General features: G+C 49.2%; 1 protein-coding gene across 1 annotated transcript in view; it reads left to right on the forward strand.

Moving 5' to 3' along the window:
• Tbx5 (T-box transcription factor 5) overlaps positions 1-16,707 on the forward strand; it is a 46,469-nt gene that overhangs the window by 19,831 nt on the left and 9,931 nt on the right. Inside the window, exon 7 of the mRNA XM_052754822.1 lies at positions 15,071-15,297. Within this exon, the coding sequence (XP_052610782.1) occupies positions 15,071-15,297 (227 nt within the window). The remainder of the gene's footprint in view (positions 1-15,070; positions 15,298-16,707) is intronic.

The following is a 16,707-nucleotide window of genomic DNA, read 5'->3' on the forward strand; positions in this document are numbered from 1 at the left end:
GTTCCTGTCACTGTGGAAGGAGGTCCAGCAGACCTCTTACCACCGACCGACCACACCCTTCCCATCAGGCCCTGCTACCCCCCCCCCCCCCCCCCACTGGCTCTGTTCGCTTGGCTCATGGTAAAGCAGGCACTCTGGAGCTGTCTGATTTTCCTTGTTTGTAGCCCTGGGACCCGTGTTCGGTTTGTCCCTGATCTTTTCTCTCCTTCCCTGACAGAGCTCTTCTTTCCTTTGCTAGTTTTCCCTTGCTGGGGGACCTGGCTGTTTGGAAGCTCATAGGAACAGAAGTCACACACGAAAAGAGAGGCAGGTGGAGAAAGGGCAGGTGTCTGAGTGCTAGGACGCGGGGATGGTCTAACCTGCCCTCCCCACCACCCCTACTTCGGGTTGAGTGTGTCTCTGTCTTCTGTTCAGGCGTCAGATGGGAAAGAGGAAAAGGGACGGGAGCGGTGGGGGGGGGGGGGGGGGGGGGGGGGGGGCGGGGCGGGGAGGGGGAGGAAGGAAGGGGGGAGGGGACTAGTCATGGCCGCTTGTCATGTGGGAGCCCATCTCTCAATCTCTCAGCCTAAGAACCATAGGTCTTTGTGGTCATCTGAGGAGTCGTGTTGGGGAAACTGAGAGAAGGCTAGACCTTCTGGGGGTTTAGACAGGGTGTGTGATCATCCAGCTCTTTGCAGGTGGCCTTAGGGGCAGTGACAGAGGGAAAAAAGTGGCCGAAGTAACAGAGTTCCCAGGTCAATCCAAGCTGGGGTTACCCCTTGCTCTGTGTCTGTCGCTGTGCGACTCTGGGAAAGTGAATTAACCTTCCAGAGACTCAATATTCTCACTTGTGAAATGGGCACAAATAAGTGTAGCCTACACATTTTAGGGGTCTTGTAGGAATTACTTGGCCGGGAGGTGATAGCGCATGACTTTAATCCCAGCACTTGGGAGGCAGAGGCAGGTGGATCTCTGTGAGTCTGAGGCCCACCTGGTCTACAAACCCAGTTCCAGGACAGCCAGAGATGTTACACAGAGAAATCCTATCTCAAAAAACCAAACCAACCAACCAAACAAAAATTATTTGAGAAATGCCCCCAGGGAACCTGGATCCTAGTCCATTCTCAGGACACTTTCCCTGATTTGGGGGAAATCTCCCTGGGACTCTCAGTTCTAACTTCGCTCCGAGTTTATTTTGGGCTGTTGTCCCAGCCCCCAGGTCGCAGTAGGTAGTGACAAGCGAGGCCCGTGGCTCTTGGAGTCGGCTGTGATAAAGGCCGGCTCACGGTTAATCTTGTAATTCTGTTTCCTGTCCTCCACACACTCGGTGACAGCTGACTCAAGGAGGAGGAGGAGGAGGGATGAGAGAGAGGCAGGGCTTCCTCTGGAGGCCTGCGCAGCTCTTCCACTGAGCTAGCTGGGTTCTGGACCAGTTTGGCCAAGACCCGGACACGAACCCTACTCCGACACTCTCTTTCTTCTGATGCTGTGTTTGGACAAACACAGCAGTGACTTAGTTATTCTCCAGTATTCATTTATGGTGTCCAGTTACAGGAGCCATCACTGCTTCTAATAAACACAGGAGAAAAAAAATAATAAAACCACATAAATGGCCCATTTCCAGCTTCCTGTGAGAGTGCGCACGCACCCTGGTTGTTTAGAAAGGTAGGGACTGCCACAAAAAAGAAAAACAGCTTCTCACAGTCAGTGTTTCTCAAAGTCCCAAGAGGTGAGTGACGGGGGGAGCTGACTTTAGAGGGTGCACGGACTCACCTGCGTGTCGGTGCTGAAGTCTCAGAGATGTTACTGTGTAGAGAATGAGACTAAGTGGACAGGAGGGGAGGAAGGGAAGGGGAAGGAGGGATGGGGAGAGGAGGAAAGAAAGGAAGAGAGAGAGGGAGGGAGGAAGGAAGGAAGGAAGGAAGGAAGGAAGGAAGGAAGGAAGGAGGAAGGAAGGAAGGAAGGAAACAAACAAGCAGGCAGGCAAGCAGGAAGGCCGACTCCCAGATGAATGAAGGCAATGATTGGCGCTTGAAGTGGGGTTGACATCCAGAATAGATGCTGCTGCCGAGATAACTCGAAGACAGCAGCAGACCTCATGCCCCTGCGCATGCATGCCAACTCAGCCCCAAGGCAGGACTGGGACTCCACTGTGGCCAGAGACAACCCCACACCCTGCTCCTCACTGACATTCCTGCCTTGAACTTGACTTCCGTGTCTACGGAGTATTTAGACAGCTTGAAAACACCTGGGTATTGAAGGGTGGGGAGCTGGGGCTCGGGTCAAGGGAGGCTTTGGGGAGGGGTCATGGTCACTTTTGGAAGGATAGGGGCTCAATGTGTTGAGAAGGACGGTTTTCTGGGCTGGGACAGGGAAGCAGTGGCAGGGACTTGAAGAGTAGGGTATAGATTCCAAGGGTCTCGGAGGGACCTGGAGAGAAGCAGGGGCAGGGTGGTACCGTGAGAACCGCTTGTATGAGGGACAAGGGGCATACTGAGGTTTAAAACTGCCTGGCGTGCACGGAAAGACACAGCCACAGTGATGTCCCATGTTGGCTGTGCTGGGTGGTGGTGCATATCTTGTTGAGGTCACATGGCAGGTGGGTCACAGGTGACTGAGAGGCAGAGCCATTATTATGAGCAAGGATGCCCTGGAGGTGGAATGGAGCCCCTTCTACAGAGTGTGGAGGTAGAGAGGAACCCCCTTCTACAGAGTGAGGGGTAGAGGAACCCCCTTCTCCAGAGTGAGGGATGGGTTTGAATTTGAGGCAGCTGCAGAGGCCCCTGGGTGCTCCTTGCTTTTCTTCTACAGAATGGCGGCCACGAGCTCTGGTGGCCTTTCCGCTGTAGGCTGTCCAGATTGAATGTCCCTCACCCAAAATGTTTGAGCCCAGAAACCTTTCTGAGATGGGAATACTGTGGATTTTGGATCATTGCTCGTGCATAAGCAATTTCAACTCCACCCACGAAGATTCATTTGTGTCTCAAGGCCTTGTGTACGCAGCCTGAAGGGAATATACAGTTTTCACAGTGCTGGGCAGTTCTTTGGCTTGCTTACAGTCTGTGGGTTTTGCTGGGGACAGACCCCAGGGCCTTTGCACATGCCAAGTAAGTGCTCTGTCATTTAGACACATCCCCAGCCCTACACCTACATTTAAATTGTTATCATTATTGTTGTTATTAATGTATGTGTATGTGTGTGTGTGCAGGCATACCATAGCGTGTTGGTGTGTGGCGGTCAGAGGACAATTTTGTAGTGCTGGTTTTTTTTTGTTTTTTGTTTTTTTTCGTTTTGTCCTTATGTAAGTTCCGGGGATGGAACTCATGTGGGACGAGGACCTTTACCTGCTGAGCCATCTTGCTGCTCTCGCATCTGCATTTTTGATGGCAACGAGTGTGCAGTTTTCCATCCAGGGAGCATCCCGTCAGTGCTCAAAAGGCTTCCGGCCCTGGAGCCTTTTGGGCTTGGGAGTTCAGGATACTCAGCTTGTGTTGATGGAATCTTACCAGGGACCAGCTAATTTTGTGGGTCGACACACTTCGGGGCTGTGATGCCCTCAGGAGTGATGCTACCTGTGCTTCTCTGCTTTTTTAATGGGAAGTGGTCCCTAAGGTAGACATGTCTAAATTTTGAGCTGTCCTCAGCAGACAGAACGGGGAAGTTTGGATCTCAGGACACAGTAGCCAGGTCAGAACCACCCCCCTCCCCACCACTGCCCCCATGCCAGTGGCAGTCTTGGAGGAACTCAGCCTGGCTACGTTATATATGAACATTGTCCTCCACCTCTGCTTGGCCTTGCTTGTATCACCCTTTCCACAGTGTCCCCTTCTTAAAGCCCAATGAAAGCAGCTGGTGATGGCGCACACCTTTAATCCCAGTGCCTGGGAGGCAGAGGCAGGCAGATCTCTGAGTTCAAGGCCAGCCTGGTCTACAAAGCAAGTTCCAGGACATCCAGGGCTACATAGAGAAACCCCAGCTCTCTCTCTCTCTCTCTCTCTCTCTCTCTCTCTCTCTCTCTCTCAAATACACACACACTCATGCACACACATACACACAATAAATCAAATGACCTCAAGAAAGATCTGCAATGCAGTATATACACAAGAAAAGAAATCCTACAATTTCAAGGGATTTGTGGGGGGGGCCGGCGCCCTTCCACAGTTACAGTTCTTTGGTTCCCGCCTCTGTTCCTTCTGTCTGTAAGTCAGTTTTCAGCCCCTGACCACACACGCCTGGCTTTCATATGGAAGGCTTAGTGCTCTTGCTTTCTCTTGCTTGTGGCTAAAGGACAACTGAATGCCTGGTTATAGAGAAGTGACTTGAGACTTCTTTGTGTCAGCAGCCCAGACTCCCCACTCTCCTGTCTGGATTCCGGCCCCCAAGGTGGGGAGGGGGGAGTGGAAACACATTTATCTCGAACAAGAGGGAGGTTGAGGTTGTGAGTGGAAAACCAGCCATGAGTGATGTTGTAAAGCTGAGGTTGCCTGCAGAGGCTCCATCTGGGATGTCATGTAGGATGCTTGGATAGCTTCCTACTTTCTTACCTTCAGGATGGCCGCTCCTGCCTTAGGGCGCTTGCCTTCTGGAGAGGGTGCTGTGAGGCACTCATTCGTCCATCCACACTTTTGCCATTTTTACTGCAGTGTGGTTGACAAAATGTCTATGTATGGAAGTGTAGAACTCAAAGCTTTGATCTACAGACCACGAAATAGCCCAATACTACAGTCAGCACGTCACCTCGCCTAACTACTGCTTTCTTTTATTCCTCTTCTCTCCTCCCCTTCTTTCCCCCTCCCTTTCCTCCCCTCTCCCCCTCCTCTCTCCTTCTCCCTCCCCTTTCCCTCTCCTCCCTTAGGAACACCTAGTTCTCACCCCTTTGCACACTTCCCTCACCCTGAGCAGCACCATCAACTCTATGCTCTGCTGCTCAGTGTCTTCCTAGCATTCACCCCCTCTCGCACGTCTGGAGCTCCCTCTTCTCTGACCAGCCTGTCTCCATGCCTCTCGCTCCAGCCCATGGCCGCCACCACTCTACTCCCTCCTGCCAGAGGTTGGACCATTTTAGACTCTACCAAGGAGCGAGGTCTTACATTCTATCTTCCTGTGTCTGGCTTCGCTCCCTTAGCGTAACACCCTCCAGGTTCATTCGTGGTGTCTCCAGGGAGAGGAGTCCTTCCTTTTTGAAGGTTGATTGATACTCTACCCCACACATACTCTTCACTCCCTTTAGCCATTCACTTGCAGGCATAGGGCCATTTCAACGTCTTGACGCTGGTGACTAGGACAGCGATGGGCAAGGGAATCCAGTCACCAATCCCATCCTGTTTGGATGCAGACCCGGCAAGGGACCTGCTGGATCATAGAGTGCTTCTGTTTTTAGCTTTTGAAGGAACTCTGTCATGTTTCCCATGATGACTGTGCCAAACCGAATCCCCACCAGCGGTGGAGAGGGTTCCCTTTTCTCCACCTTCTCGCCAACACCTGTTATCTCATGTCATTTTGATAGTGGCCATGCTAGCAGGTGTGAGGTGACAGCCCCCCCCCCCCCCCCCCCGCCCCCGGAGAGACCGCCTTGCACTTCCGCAGAGCGTTGGCAGAGTTGACTCTTTCCTCCATTCCGGTGCCTTATTGGAGAAACCTCTGCCTCGATCCTTCACACAATTTGTACTTTTATTTAGCTCGTTATTTTGGGGTGCTGGCGGTTGATCTCAGCGCTTTGATCTTGCTAAGTGTGTGCCTTGCCACTGAGCTACACTTCCAGGCGCCCACATTCTTATCATCACCACCACCACCACCATCATCATCACCATCATCACGATGTGTCTGATTTCCTTCTCTGTATTTCAGCAGTGTTTATCAGGCTTACAAGGAAGTTTGCTAGGAAACACTTCTCTACCTCTCCCTGGCAGTCTGTGGCTCCCGGATGGAGCAAAAGTTTTCTGTAAGTTTCTGCTCATATCACATGTTTATCCATCTGTCTCTCTGTCCGCTCTTCCAGGCCATCTATCCGGTCTATCCACACAACCATCTACCCCTCTAACCCATCCATCCATCCATCCAGTGCATCCACCCCACCCCTCCACCTATCCCTTCCCATTTTAACAGAAGAAATTTAAACTAAGTCACAGGAATGAGCCATTTCACCCCAAACCCTTCAGCGTGTGCATCAGTAACTAAGATTCAATTTTTTTTTTTTTGGTGCTCACAGTTCTTTCTTTTATTTTAGATTTCCAGAGTGAAATGTAGACACTGTAAGTTCACCTTGTGCTTTTTGACAAATGTACATAATTGTAACATCTAAACCCCTGTCAAAATCTAGAACATACCAGAAAAATCCCTTTGTTCCCCTTATTTATTAGCATATATAAGGGTGTGTGTATATATACGTACATGCATGTATGTATGTATGTATGCGTGTGTATGTATGAATGTGTGTGTGTGTGTGTGTAGGCTCAAGGCTAATGTCAAGTGTCTTCCCAGGTTGACGTAGGGTCCCCTCACTTGAACTCAGAGCTCGTTGACTCAGCTACTCTAGAGACCCAGTTTGCTCCTGGGATCTCCGTCTCTGCCTCCCTCCCACTGGCACTACAGACGGGGGGGGGGGGGGGGGGGGGGGGGGGGGGTGTGCCCACTCTTACTCAGCATTATGCGGATGTTGGGAATTCAAATTCTGGTCCTCAGGCTTGCTGAGCAAGTGGGTTGCCCCCGGAGTCATCTCTCCAGCTTGCAAAACCTGCCAGTTTTTTTGAGGCTGAGCTGTAGGTCTGCTCTGCGCCGCCGCCGTGCGGTCTGGCAGGACGTGAGGGAGGTCGGCTTGATGGACAGCCTCAGAGCTCACTCAGCCTCAGCCCCATCCAAGCTCCACTTCCCTGCTTTCCATGGAGCTTCTCCCTTGTGACTCTGCGATGCCCTGCAGGGGTGGGCCTTGGTTTCCCTTTCCTGTAAGGGGAGGAAATGAGACAAAGGGACAAAAGGAGGCGGGTCCAGGTCCGTCCGGTCCGTCCGTACCCCCCCCCCCCCCCCCCCCCCCCCCCCCCCCCCCCCCCCCCGTGATTTCAGAGTTGTCTTAGTAGCATTTTCTAAGACCACCTTTGGAATGTCAGACCCCTTTCCGGGGGGCTGGGTGCAGACACACACCCCTCTCTCCAGAAAATTGGCAAGCCGGAAGTACTTGATCTTTGAGATGGAGAGGCAGTTCAGAGCTTCAGAATGGGCGGAGTCTTGCATTCCTGTCCTCCTAGCATTCGGAAGGCTGAGACAGGAGGATCAGGCCTTAAAAGCCAACTTGGCTGCATAATGAGATTCTCTAACGACCCCCGCCTCTCAGGAAGTGAGCCTGGGATAGAGCTCAGTTGGTAGAGTACTTGCCTAGCATTCGCAAAGCCCTGGGTTTCCATCCCCAGCACCGCCTTAGCCAGGCCTGATGGACATGCCTATCATCTCAAGCCCTTGGAAGCAGAGGAAGGAGGATCAGAAGACGAAGGTCAGGGCTAGAGAGATGGTTCAGAGGCTAAGAGCACTGGCTGCTCTTCCAGAGGACCTAGGTTCAATTCCCAGCACCTACATAGCGGCTCACAACTGTCTGTAACTCTAGTTTCGGGGAATCCAGTGCCCCTCTTCTGAACTCCTTGGGTACCAGGAACACATGTGGTGCACAGACACACGTGCTAGAAGAAACTCTCATGCACATAAAATAAAATAAATAGACCCCAATTTTTAAAATATAAATTTAAAAAAATGAGGTCTGGCGAGATGGCTCAGTGGTTAAGAGTGCTTGCTTTTCTTTTGGAGGACCTGGATTTAATTCCCAGAACCCACATAGTGGCTTGAAACTATATATAACTCCAGTTCCTAGGGACCCAGTGCCCTTTTCTGGTCTCCATGGAGACCAGACACACACATGGCACACAGACATACATTCACAATAAAACACCCACACACATTTAAAAAGCAGAAAACCAGAAAACAAAAGTTGAAGGCCATCCTTGGCTATATATTGATTTTGAGGTCAACCCCCCCCCCCCCGCCCCCATCTCTCTGCTTAAGCGTGGGGCATTCACCCAGCCAGGCCAGCATCAGAACCAGGAGCCAATTCCTGCTATTACTCTGTTTAGAGATGTATAACCACATGACCCCATAGCTGCAAGGCAAGGTTGTCCCCAGCGTGAGGAGAAGTCCCTGAGAGTCTTGGTCCCCTCTCAAACCACGCAGCCCTAGTGGGAAATTTATGAAAGTATTTGTGCCTGTCCTCCCACAATGAGAATGATTCTCTGCCTTTCTGCCATGAGCCCAGAGCCAAATCCATTTGTTAACTGGGCTGAGCTGCATGTTGCCTGGGGTGTGCGCCCCCTGAGGTGTGCCCTCCTGGTTTCCCGTGGCACCCACACATGTCAGATCAAAATAACTTCCCCAAGTAGATTAGAAGGTGAACACACCAAGAAAGCTCCCTAGGGGCTGTGTTTGCCCCGGCCTATTTTAATTTGGGTCTCAGATGAAAGTGGGGGAGCTCATAGAGGAATTTGCCCCACAAGAACGGGACTTTTACAGCCCTCACCCCCCCCCCCTTGGTTGTTTAAAAATGCTGCCAGAAATTGGGTAAGCACCTACTAGAGAAAACAAAACTGAACAAAAGCCCCCACCCCCACCAGCTCCCTGCCACCTGCTCTCGTGAAAAGGCCGATTCAATCCACTGCGGAGCAGTGGAAAACGGGTTCATTAGCTGGCGGCAGGCTGATGGTGCAGTTTGGCCCTCGGTTTCAATATTCCCTTGTAATGTTTTACAACCCAGACCCAGTGACAATGGCGTCATTCACTACCCACTCCCAGGGAACAGAATGTCAGGGAGCCTGAGTCAGGGAGGGTCTGCTCTGTGGGTTATAGCACCCAGGGAGAGCTGAGGAACCTGAGATCTGGCTTGTGTCTGGTGCCTCTGATCAGAGCCCGTTGGTGGGATGCTGGTCTGTGACAAGGGCAGCCGAGTGTCCTGAACAGTGACCCTACTCTAGCCACGCAGCAGGTGTGCAGGCAGAGCTTCCCCATCACCACGTCCAAGTTTGTCCGTAAGAGTTTAGGAATAGAACGGACTCCGAGTGAATCCGCTCTTGGCTCTTGTCAGCTGTCTGAACTTGAACTTTCTCATCTGTATGGTAGCTCTTAAGTATTTGCGTGAAATGAGGGATGACCTAGGACCAAATGAGGGAAGACAACAATCAGTACGGTGGCTGGAACATGGATGAGGAGGTACCCATCATAGTGGTGATGGAGATGATGGTGTGATGATGGTAATGATGGTAGTGATGGTGAGGATGGTGGGGATGCTGATGGTGGTGGTGGCAATTATGGTGAAAACCTGCCCTCACATGGCTGCTGTACACACACACATACACCTTTCCAACCTTTCCTCTAATTCTGTAATGCTCTGGCTTCTTCATGCGAGTCCTTAAGCTTCTGATGAAAACAACTCACCTTCCTCTCCCAGGCACCAGGGTGATTCCCATCAGAGAGACGCTAATGGTTCCTCTGACTGACGGATCCTTTGATGGGTCTGCTGAAGAGCTCCATGGGGACCCACGCTGCCTGTGGTTTACTCCGGACATTTCCTTCCCCGTGTCTCTCTTGCCTCACAGGATGGAGAGGGCACACTGCCTTCCCCTTGCCCACAGCCCCACACTGTCAGATGGCCTTGGGACACAGCATCTCAGGCACTAAGCAGGATGTTCTTGACACACGCTGGGGATGATGTTTGAGGCTCCTCGGAGGGAATCAAGCTGTGAGGGACACGTGGTTATTGAGGATAATATCACTTTTCCACTTCTGGAAGTGTTTATAAGACAGGGTTTGGCCTTTCTCGGGGTGAGTAATTCTGCAGTTTGGCAAGGCTGGATGGGAGAATTCCACAGAGCACACTGGTACGCTCCCTTGTAAATTCCCTCAGCCAATATTTTTGGAGGCTTATTTTCTTTAATTAAAAAAAAAATAACCGGGGCTGGAGAGATGGCTCAGAGGTTAGGAACTCTGGCTGTTCTTCCAGAGGTCCTGAGTTCAATTCCCAGCAACCACATGGTGGCTCACAACCATCTGTAATGAGATTTGGTGCCCTCTTCTGGCCTGCAGGGATACATGCAGGCAGAACACTGTATACATAATAAATAAACCTTTAAAAAAAAAAAAAAAAAAAAAAAAAAAAAAAAAAAAAAAAAAAAAAAAAAAAAAAATAACCATCCCCGTTAAACATATAAAACCCCAAACGACTTCTCCCTTCCTCCTGGAGTGCTGACAGCCCAGCGCTTGACCTCATCAGACCCAAGCCGTATTACCGGTGAGAATTGATGGCTTCGGTGGTGTTTTATTATTGTGCCTTTTCTTCTATTCTTCTTGTTTTTTCCATTACACGGTTTGAACCACAAAAGCCAGAGCTCTCGAGCTGATGCCATTCCGTTCAGCTTCCTGGCTGACTGGTGGCTGTTTGGAGCCTCCCAGCTGGGATCCGAGATGGCACAGCCCCCGCCCCCCCCCCGGAGGAAGCATAGCCAAGAGACTCCTGGGTGTCGTGAGTGGTGGGTGTGTAGTGTCATGGAAAGTTGGCAGGCTCTTCATGTCCCTTGCCTGGCCACTGTGATGTGTTTCCTCATAACAGACAGAGGCAGGGCCGGAGAGCAGAGAAGGCTATATCCCTGGTGCGTAGAAGGGAACCTTGATCCAGGGGCTCTGCTTTAGACATTGAAAGAAGTGTTTAGGAATGGTTGGGCTAGAATTCTGGTTGTGTCTTTTAGCCAGTTCTGGGTCCATGGGCAAGTTGTCTCATCTCTCTGGGCTTCAGCTTCCCAATCTGTAAAATGGGCACAGAGATTACAGCATCATCACAGCTTCATGGACTCATGCCTGTGGCATTCTCCAGAACCTTTAATGCATATGGGGCTTGCTCCTGAGATTATATAGTGTACGCTTTATATTTTATTTTATTTCTAATTTTTTTGCAGTTTATTAAAACTCAGGGTCTTGTACATCCCACATGAATACTCTACCACTGAGCTACATCCCTAGTCTGTTATTAATTAACTAATTAATGAGTTGTGGTGCTGAAAATTGAACCCAGAGCCTCAAGCTTGCTAGGCAAGTACTCTACCACTGAGCTGTGTCTCCAGCTATGTATGTATGTATGTATGTATGTGTATGTATATATGTGTGTATGTATATATGTATGATATATGTATATATGTATGTATGTGTGTACATATATATGTATGTATATATGCATGTATGTATGTGTGTATGTACGTATGTATATATATGTATGTATATATGTATGTATGTATATATGTATGTCTCTATGTACTTATTTATTTATTGTGGTGCTGGGAATTGAACCAAGAGCTTCATGCATGCTAGGTGAGCACTATACCTCTTGAGCTATACCTCCAGTCCCAAACGCACACTTTAATTTCCACACGTAAACACGCATTTCAGTTGCACGAGAGGAGCTGAGTTAGTACCCCCAAGCACATACTTTCCCACATGTGATTGTTCATAGCGAGACTCAACCTATTTGGATCAAAAATTACCTCCACAAATGCCTAAAGAAATATTTGATTCCAGGTTATGACAAAAAAAAGTCCTGATGCTTGGTATTTCCTCATCCATACATGCTTTGTATCAGAGTATGTCCCTAGCCTGTCTAGGGCGAGGGTTCTCTCCCTGAGTGTTGAAACCCATCCATATCTCAGAATACCGTGATCAACTTCATAAAACACATACTCTAGAAAGGAGACTAATCGTGTTGAGATGGTTATCAAGTTATTATCATGGTTATTGTTGTCACTTTGGACTCTTGATCCTCCTGCCTCTACCTCCCACATGTTGGGGTTATGGATGCAATCCACTATGCCAGGTTTATTTGGTGTTGAGGGCCAAACGTAGGGCTTGGTGCACGGTAAGCAAACAGTTTACCAACGGAGTTCCGTCCTCAGAACCTGGGAGGATGCTGAGCAGGAAGCCACAGAGTGGATGCTGAGGCTCAGCAGGATTTGCGGGTGATGCCAAGGGGACCTGGTTTGGTTCTGCATCTCATCCTGTGATTTCCATCTTTTTTATTCTCCCGTCTCCTCCCCTCTCCCCTGCCTCTCTTCTCTCTACTTCAGACAATAGCCACCGTGATCAGCACTATCCTGCGGCCTTCTCATTCTGTCTCTCAACAACCCTTTGAACTGGGAATTTTTTAAAGTGGGGGCACTTCCACTCATAGTCTCGTGAATATTTATTTAAAATTTTAATTATGCATATATGTGTGGGGGAGGGGCATTATGTACACACAAGTGCAGATGTGTGCAAACCACACAAAAGGGTGTTTGGCTCTCCTGGAGCTGGAGTTACAGGTGGTTGTGAGTTGCCTGATATGGGTGCTGAGAACAGAACTTAGCTACTGAGCCATCTTTCCAGCCCCTGAGGATCTCTTCTTTTAATTATTATTATTATTAGTGTGTGTGTGTGTGTGTGTGTGTGTGTGTGTGTCCATGCATATGTACATGTGATATGTATTTGGGACATGCACATGCCGTAGTGTGCATGGGGAGGTCAGAGCACAACTTGGTGGAGTTGGTTCTCCCCCTTCACCTTTACATGGGTTCCAGGGATTAAACTCAGGTCTCCAAGCTTGGGCAGCAAGTTCCTTACCCACTGAGCCATCCTTCCTGACTGTGAACTAGGGACATTTATTGCACCCCTCCCCCCAACTTACAGATGGGAAAAACCAAGCCACAGAGCAGTTAGGTAAGCAGTGGGGCAAAGAGAGCAACTTAAAGTAATTCAAAGTCGTAATCAGGAAATCTCTCTGCTGGTTAAAACTCAGCTGGTTATGGCAAAGTCACTACCTGGAGGAATCAGGGAATTCCTCCAGAGGAAGCCAAATCCCAAGGAGTTTTTGGTGTTACTTGGCTTGTTATATATCAGCCGTCTTCTGTTATGAAAATCATGTGTGCCTTCATAGTTTTCCCCAATTGACTTTTCCCTAAGAAGGGCTAACAGTGTGGACTGATCACTCTCTGGACATACACATTCCAGGTATTTGGAGAACAGCCTCAGGAAAGGCTTTCTCTGGAATCAGATTATCTCCCTTAGCCACTTTCAAGGACTACAGGAAACACCACCCAGGTGGGCGCCCAACTTTCGAGGATAACAATGATAACAGCCCACCTACAAGTCTCCTGACTCAAATTCTACAAGGAGACACCGCCTAGGTCAGGTGGATGTTCAGTGATAGCTTTACACAGTTTAGCTCAGACCCTCCTTTCTTACAGCCTTACTAACTTTATAGACCTCTAACTCCTTACCTAACCACTTCTAGGAATATTTAGATAACTTTCTGTGCTGACAGCTATGCTCAGCCAGAACCCCAGTTCAAGCCTCCCTGTAATTATCATCATTGGCAGCATCCGGCCAGGTCCATCCCCACATGGAGGAAAGTACTTTATTAGAGATAACTCTGTACTCTCTAACAACAGACTTAAGCGTCCAGGCTACCTGTTTGAGAAGGCCTGGCGGATGTGCTAATTAAGCTTTACTTCCTCCTTTCCCAAACCTTACCTCTAGTTCCAGATCTCTCTTTAACTATCACCAGAGGCATCTAGCTGTACAGGTTGCCTAGCTACCAAACACATTTTCCCCCACCCTACAGAAAAATGGCAGATAGCTTGGACAGATATGAGTCACAGGAAAAAAGAAGACAGTTTTATTTTCTCCCATTGACCTAGCAACTTATAGATTCTTAACATTTTCTACCAATCATGTTTAAGACTATAGTTGAGCACATAAGAGCCCTCTTCTTAGATATTACCTGAATTTAGCCTTTAGTTAATTCATTTCCCCATTGGTCACTTCCCTTTGGGGTTGCAAATGATAATTAACGGTTATTGCCTCCCTATGTGATTCTTATCACCCCTCTGTTTGACCCTGGAAGCCTGGCTTTACACTGCTAAGGGAATACTGCTTGTAAGTGTATACATACCAGGACTTCCAGGGCACTGGAGGATGGAGAAGAGAAAAGAGAATGAAAGAACTAGATGGGTAAGAACTTGAGAGGAACAAACTGAGATGGGAAAGAACTGGATTGAAGGGCTAGAAGAGAGTACTAGAGAAACAAGATGGAAGATGAGAAAGAGTCAGATGGGAAAGCCCTAACAGGGTAAGAACAAGGTGAAAAGGACCTAGATGAGGCAGAATTAAGACGAGAGAATTAAGACAGAACTTAAGAGGGAACAGTAGATACAGAGAGAAATCAGGCAAGAAAGGAGCTAGGCAGGAGAACAGAACTGAAGCTGTGTATAAAGGATGTTATGCCAGAGGAATTAAAGCAAGTGGACTATAGAGCTCGGTGTGCTGAGATTCTGTTTCCTGAAAATAGTCCTCGCTGTTAGTAGTTCTCTCTCCTGAGCCCCTGGGATGTATAATATTAAGGCTGGTCCCACTAATATTATACAAGATCTCTCTATAGTAGAAAGACCTAAGGCTGTACCTGACTGTCCAGGGTGGTCTGCTCTACTTGCCCAAAGATGTGGCCTTTTAAAAAATAAATAAGTTGGGCAGCGGTGGTGTACGCCTTTAATCCCAGCACTCAGGAGGCAGAGCCAGGCGGATCTCTGTGAGTTCGAGGCCAGTCTGGTCTACAGAGCGAGATCCAGGACAGGCACCAAAACTACACAGAGAAACCTTGTCCCGAAAAACCAATAAACAAACAAACAAACAAACAAATAAATACTAAGAAGTGAAGTCTAAACATCTAGGCAGCACACCCAGCTTTTGAATTGGACAATTCAAAGACATGCGGATGAGCCGAAGCCGTTCCAATGCCCCGATGCCGGGGAGGGTTCTTAGGTGTACCCCTGGCTGGTTTTACACCTACTTGCCAAATGTACAAGACATGAAAAGTGAGTTCCTGGTATGGGATGCCAGGAGTTCCTGGGCCATCTTGCTCATCAAAGACCCCCTAGTTTCTCATTTGTTGACGTTTCTAGTGGGTTCGCTGACACGGTGGCTCGGCAAGGAGGTGAATCTGCAGCAGAGCACTGGTGGACATGATTTCCTGTCTTCTTCCTTTCAGTAAAGAGTATCCCGTGGTTCCCAGGAGCACAGTGAGGCACAAGGTGACCTCCAGCCACAGTCCCTTCAGCAGTGAGACCCGAGCTCTCTCCACCTCATCCAATTTAGGGTCCCAGTACCAGTGTGAGAACGGTGTCTCCGGCCCCTCCCAGGACCTTCTGCCCCCGCCCAACCCGTACCCACTGGCCCAGGAGCACAGCCAAATTTACCACTGCACCAAGAGGAAAGGTGAGTGTGACTGACCGGGCCTGCCAGTGCCTCCTCCTTTACCGCATTCCTCCTTGGGGTGGAGTGCCCAGTGACATTCATTATTATTATTATTATTATATCATCATTATTATTATTTAAATAAGTAACGGAGAAATATAGAAGTGATAGGAGATTCAAACCACACAGGAAAAGGAAAGAGGTTCATTTAATATGTCTATAAGTTCAGCCTCCCCTTGAGGAAGATGGAAAATGTCCAGATCTACTTTACAAAGTGTGTGTGTGCATGTGTGTGTGTGTGTGCTACACACACACACACACACATGCACACACATATACATACATAATATATATACACATACATACACATACACACAGATATACACAGAGACACACACATATCCACACACATTACACATACATAACACATACCGTACAAACAGCCCCCCACCACATCTCCTCTCTCTCTCACACATGCATCCTCTTTCATTTACACCCCTGTCCCCCCCACACATACACGCAGTGTCACTCACAACTGATTCTTCCACGTGGCACCCCCACTTTACATCTGTGTAGTTAGGTGTCTCAGGCACGCCACAGTTCCCTTATCAAGTGAGGCAATCGATGACTTTTCCCTAAGTCGTCTGAGCCAAAGGGTCTGTGTCAAGAAAGGAAGCTCTGTCAGCCCCTTCTGGGAGCCAGAACCATGGTGGGTAACCCTGTGCAGCGGGGCTGAGATTAGTTTATCTGAACATTTGTTTGTTTCTATGTGTTTTGGTACAAGGCCTCACTCTGTAGCCCAGGCTGGCTTAGAACTTGCCATCCTCCTGCCTCAGCCTCCTAAGTGCTTGTCCTCTCTGGGTTTCTCACTTTGTAAATGGGGACAGGTGTCCCAGAGCACTGGATGCCTGGTCAGCACCCAGCAGGCTGCGGCTACCCCTGAATAGGTGGCATGGAGTCACTGTGGATACTGAGTCCCTGGAAGATGTGAAGAGACAGTTGCTGTGAGTCACCCAGAGGGGACAGGGTGGCCTTTCAGGCCGTGTTCTTCAGGTTCAGACACCAGGGGTGCAGCCCACCTTTGGGAGTTGGAAGTGTTTGTGGGAATATGGGCTAACATAACCTCTGTCTCCTCCCTCTGACTCAAGGGAGACTGTACTTCAGGCTCCTGGTGGGATGTGTCTTTGGGGACTTGGCATGAAGGTATAAGCTCGTGCATATGTTGTGTGCTTGTCTGGGGTGGGCTCAGTCAGGGGCAATTGTTTTTTTTCCAGAAAAGAGGGAGTGGGGGAGGGACAGAGGGAGGGAATGAAGGAAAGAAAGAAAGAAATAAGGAAGGAAGGAAGGAAGGAAGGAAGGAAAGAAGGAAGGAAGGAAGGAAGGAAGGAAGGAAGGAAGGAAGGAAGGAAGGAAAGGGATAGGGTGAAAGGG

This window comes from Peromyscus californicus, unplaced genomic scaffold (assembly GCF_007827085.1).
Source record: "Peromyscus californicus insignis strain IS unplaced genomic scaffold, ASM782708v3 Scaffold_2__1_contigs__length_46816999, whole genome shotgun sequence".
NCBI classification, from domain to species: Eukaryota; Metazoa; Chordata; class Mammalia; order Rodentia; family Cricetidae; genus Peromyscus; species Peromyscus californicus.